Genomic DNA, 4,524 nt, shown 5'->3' on the forward strand with positions numbered 1-4,524 from the left:
CTAAGAATATGGCGTTCGTGTAGACTGCAGGTATTATAAAAACGGAAGAAAAAAAGAAAAAGAAAAAGAAATGGGGAAAAAAAGAACATATCCCATATAACCCTTTTACCTACACTTACACTGAAACCTATTAAGTCATCCTACACTCTTGAAAGTAAAATTTACATACTATCCGTAAAACCTTTTCCTCGCAATCAACAACCAATATATATATATATATATATATATATATATATATATATATATATATATATATATATATATATATATATTTAGTGCTGAATCATAGGACTTACGCAACATAAACACACATGGCAACTGGTCCTCACAAAAGAGTAACGTTACCCTCAGTGGAGGCTTCTGGCAAGGGGCACTGCAGAAGCCTTCTGGCACTCACGTTTGAGACAGCGAGCGCAACCGGTAGAAACATGGTGAAGAAAGTGAGTTGTATCCGAACGTTGGTATTATTTTCGACGGGTCATGTAGGTCGATGTATTGTAGTTTCTTAATATTTTCCTTTGGTTGTTTTACTGCTTCCAACGTTATTGGTACTGCGCCATGGTTAATTCCATGTATATCATTACTGTTATTATCGCTGCTATTATTATCATTATTATTATTGCTATTATGGTAACCATTATCTTCATCATGATCCCGCCTTTAGTGATGCGTTATGGTTACCATTAATTCCATGTGTTGTTATTAATATCATTACTGTTAATATTATTGTCGTCCCTGTTACTACCATTATTACTATTATCGTTACTACTATCTTCATCATCATCCCGCCTTGGTACTGGTTACCATTAATTTCATGTGTTATTAATGTTGCTATCGTTGTTTTCTTATTATCATTATAACCATTACTATTATTACCATAACCATTATCTTCTTCATTTTCATCCCGCCTTGGGTACTGTGCCATGGTTACCATTAATTCCATGCATGTCATTACTGTTAATACCGCTATACTATTAATATACTGTTATATCGCTATACTGTTAATTGTGTATAGTTATCGCTGTTGTTGTATTGTTATCATTACCCCCAGTATCCTTATTACCATTATCACCCTGACTACGATCTCCCTCACTATCATTCCGCCCCACAGGGTCTTCTGGAGAGGCTGCAGGAGGGCGTAGTCATCGGCGACGGCGGGTTCGTCATCGCCCTGGAGAAGAGAGGTTACGTGAAGGGAGGACCTTGGACGCCCGAGGTGGTGGTCGAACATCCCGATGCAGGTGAGGAGGGGAGGAGGGAAGGAAGGACGGGAGGTGGGGAGGAAGGAGGGGAGAGGGGGAGGTGGGGAGGAAGGAGGGGAGAGGGGGAGGTGGGGAGGAAGGAGGAAGGAGGGGAAGAGGGGAGGAAGGAGGGAAGGGGAAGGAGGGAGGGAAGGGCGAGAAGGAAGATGAGAGAAAGAGAAGGAGGGAGAGAAAAAGAGAGAGGAAGCGGGATATGAAAAGAGTTAGAAAAGGAGTGAGGGAGGGGAGAAAGAGAAAGAACAGGCGAGTTTAACGATGTAACTTCATCATTTCCACCAACAGTGAAACAGCTTCACCGCGAGTTCATGCGAGCGGGGAGTGACGTCATGCAGACCCTCACCTTCTACTCAACAGACGACAAACTCAAATTGGGAGGCAATGAAGCGGGGAAAAACTATACGGTAATTAAAACAGATATATTACTGATGTTATAATGGTGTATATTTACACACACACACAGCGTGTGTGTGTGTGTGTAAGTGTATATATATATATATATATATATATATATATATATATATATATATATATATATATATATATATATATATATATATATATATATATATATTCCATACACGTCACTGTTATTATCCACTTATGTATGTGCTGCGTAATATTGTTAAAGAATAGCACCCTTCTGATTTCAGACTGCAGATAAAAGTTAAATAAAGACGATAAACTGGGTATGTCGAGAAAAAATGTGACGTTATTCTTCAGCAACGTTCATTTCAGTTGAGACGAAATTTTAGAAAATTATAGAATAAACCATCGATGAACATAAACCGACTCTTACTCGCCAAAACAGTGTTCCCAAATCAACGACAGCGCCTGCAGCATCGCCCATGAGGTGGCCAAAGAGGGAGACGTCCTTGTGGCTGGCAGTGTGACTCAGTGTCCCTCCTACACTGAGGGTCTTGGCAAGGAGGCGGTACAGGCGAATATCAAGACGCAAATGAAATCCTTCGTGAAGAATAATGTGGATTTCATCATCGCTGAGGTGTGTCCAGAGAGGGCGGGCAGGGTAGACTAAGATGGGGATTAAAGGCCTTCCTGGTTATAGGATGGGAGTGGAACTGAAGGAGGAAGCAAGCTATCTGGATGGAAATGGAAATTCGGCAAAATAAGATACTCACATAGTCTTGTATAGTCACCTGAACCCACACAATGTTATCTAAATTGTGTGGCCTATTCTGCAAAGTCTCTAAAATCACTCTTTTATAACAGTTCTTCATGTATGTGGAGGAGATCGAGTGGGTCATCGAAGAGCTGTTGAAGAGTGGGTTACCAGTGGCCGCCACCATGTGTATCGGACCTGAGGGCGACTATGCAGGGGTCAGCGCTGGTCAGTGTGCTGTTAGGATGGCCCGCGCAGGAGCTAACGTTGGTTAGTTTATATGAATTGCTTTAAATGTGAAACTGGTTATTCATGAGCATAGGGTCAGGGATTTTGGATATAAGGAAGATGCTAAAATTATACGCCTATCCTTAGTACAGTGTGATGTCAAAAATGGGAATTATTCTGTGAAGCTGTAAACTTTCATGAGAACTCTCACAGATTCATAAAACTTACATCTAGCTAGATTAATTATCGTCTTCCTTCCATACAGTTGGCGTGAATTGCTTGTACGATCCAATCATTATCATCGACACCATCAGGCTCATGAAGGAGGCCCTCGATGCAGAAGGTCTCCGCCCTTTTCTCATGACGCAGCCCAACGGATTCTTCACCGAGGGCGCTGACAAGTCGGGATATCTGGGCGTGCCAGAGTATCCTTTCGGTAAAATTTTCTTTTTCTTGAACATATGTATATATTATACACACACACACACACACACACACACACACACACACACACACACACACACACACACACACACACACACACACACACACACACACACACATCTCATAGCCAGCTCGAGCTGTCTATGAGATATCTGTCGGTCTTCATAGCTCGGGAGCTGGTGCTGGCAGCGAGAATAGCTTACTTTTCCGGGACTTTGCTAGGTCCCAGAAATTGAGGATTTCTGGCTCTGATCCCATCATTGGATTTGGTCAGCAAAGCTGGTAATGTGGCCAAGGAGATCGACCACATCCTCGTTAAAACTTGCTGGAGGATTCTCCAGAATTGCAGGGTATATCGAAGCACTGAGTTCTGTGGAAATGATCATAGATTAGTTGTGGCTACACTCCGAGTCCACTTCAAAATTCCCCGTCATTCCATTGATCACTTTAAGGTATTTCATGTGGACAGATTGAGGGTGGGGAGTGTGCAGGGGGTTAACTGAAGCTATCTCTGGTCGTTTCACAGCACTCAGGGGCCTGGCAGACCGTGTTCTTCTGTGGGACACCTTCAAGTGTGAAACGCTCGACATAGCTCAAAAATCGCTTGGGGAATACCCTAGAGCAGAAGAGAATTTCATCTCGCAGGAGACACTGGAAGCCACAGATGTTGCGCGGCTCGACTGTCCGAGGATCGCGACTTGCATCGTTCTTGGTGCGCAGGATTAGGTCATTGCTGAGAAGAGACAAGGAACAGTTTATCAGGAATCTTTCAGAGAAGGTCGAAAGCCATCATCTAGTAAATGACCTTCATCATGCCTACCAAGCCCTGAGAAAGCTGAACTCCAACCCTCCTCGCAGACGATTGCAGTCCGCTCATCAAATGGCTAAATCATCTCAGATCCTGTTGGGGTGTGGGAGCGCTGGGCTGAGAAGTTTGAGCAGTTGTACCAGGTTTGGTCCACCAACAATTAACGTGGATGCGGGTAGTGTCGAGATTCATTTGCCAGACCCACTGATCACCCAGGAATCCACCCTCCCTGACTGAAGTCAGGGGGGTCGATCTCCAAGCTGAATGGTAAACCAGCAGGTATCTGTGGCATCCCAGCTGAACTGTTAAAGGAGAACCTATGGTGAGGGGCTTGCGTTCTTTCCTGTATGCCATCTGGCAAGCTGATACCATTCCCCCTGACCTGCTGTTGGGTGTGATCATCTCTCTCTGGAAGGGGAAAGGGGATTGGTGGGATTGCAACAATCACCGAAGCATTGCACTGCTCAGTATATCAGGCAAGGTTATTGCTTACATCATTCTAACAGGTATCAGAGACCACCTGTTGAGGCACCAGAGGTCGGAGCAATCTGAATCCACTCCTGGTAAGTCCACAATAGCCTATATCCTGGCGTTTCGAGTCACTGTAGAGCGCCGACGTGAGTTCGGTCGTGGGCTGCTTGTAGCTTACATCGACCTCAAGACGG

At 44.0% G+C, this 4,524-nt stretch overlaps 1 protein-coding gene across 1 annotated transcript in view; it reads left to right on the forward strand.

Moving 5' to 3' along the window:
* The first annotated feature begins 345 nt into the window (after positions 1–345).
* The window catches only part of LOC119583518 (betaine--homocysteine S-methyltransferase 1-like), a 6,623-nt gene continuing 2,444 nt past the window's right edge, over positions 346–4,524 (forward strand). The window contains exons 1-6 of the mRNA XM_037932047.1: positions 346–440; positions 1,112–1,241; positions 1,545–1,663; positions 2,071–2,262; positions 2,490–2,649; positions 2,873–3,043. Of these exons, the coding sequence (XP_037787975.1) occupies positions 429–440; positions 1,112–1,241; positions 1,545–1,663; positions 2,071–2,262; positions 2,490–2,649; positions 2,873–3,043 (784 nt within the window). The 5' untranslated portion in view covers positions 346–428. The remainder of the gene's footprint in view (positions 441–1,111; positions 1,242–1,544; positions 1,664–2,070; positions 2,263–2,489; positions 2,650–2,872; positions 3,044–4,524) is intronic.

Source organism: Penaeus monodon, chromosome 17 (assembly GCF_015228065.2).
Source record: "Penaeus monodon isolate SGIC_2016 chromosome 17, NSTDA_Pmon_1, whole genome shotgun sequence".
Lineage (NCBI taxonomy): Eukaryota > Metazoa > Arthropoda > Malacostraca > Decapoda > Penaeidae > Penaeus > Penaeus monodon.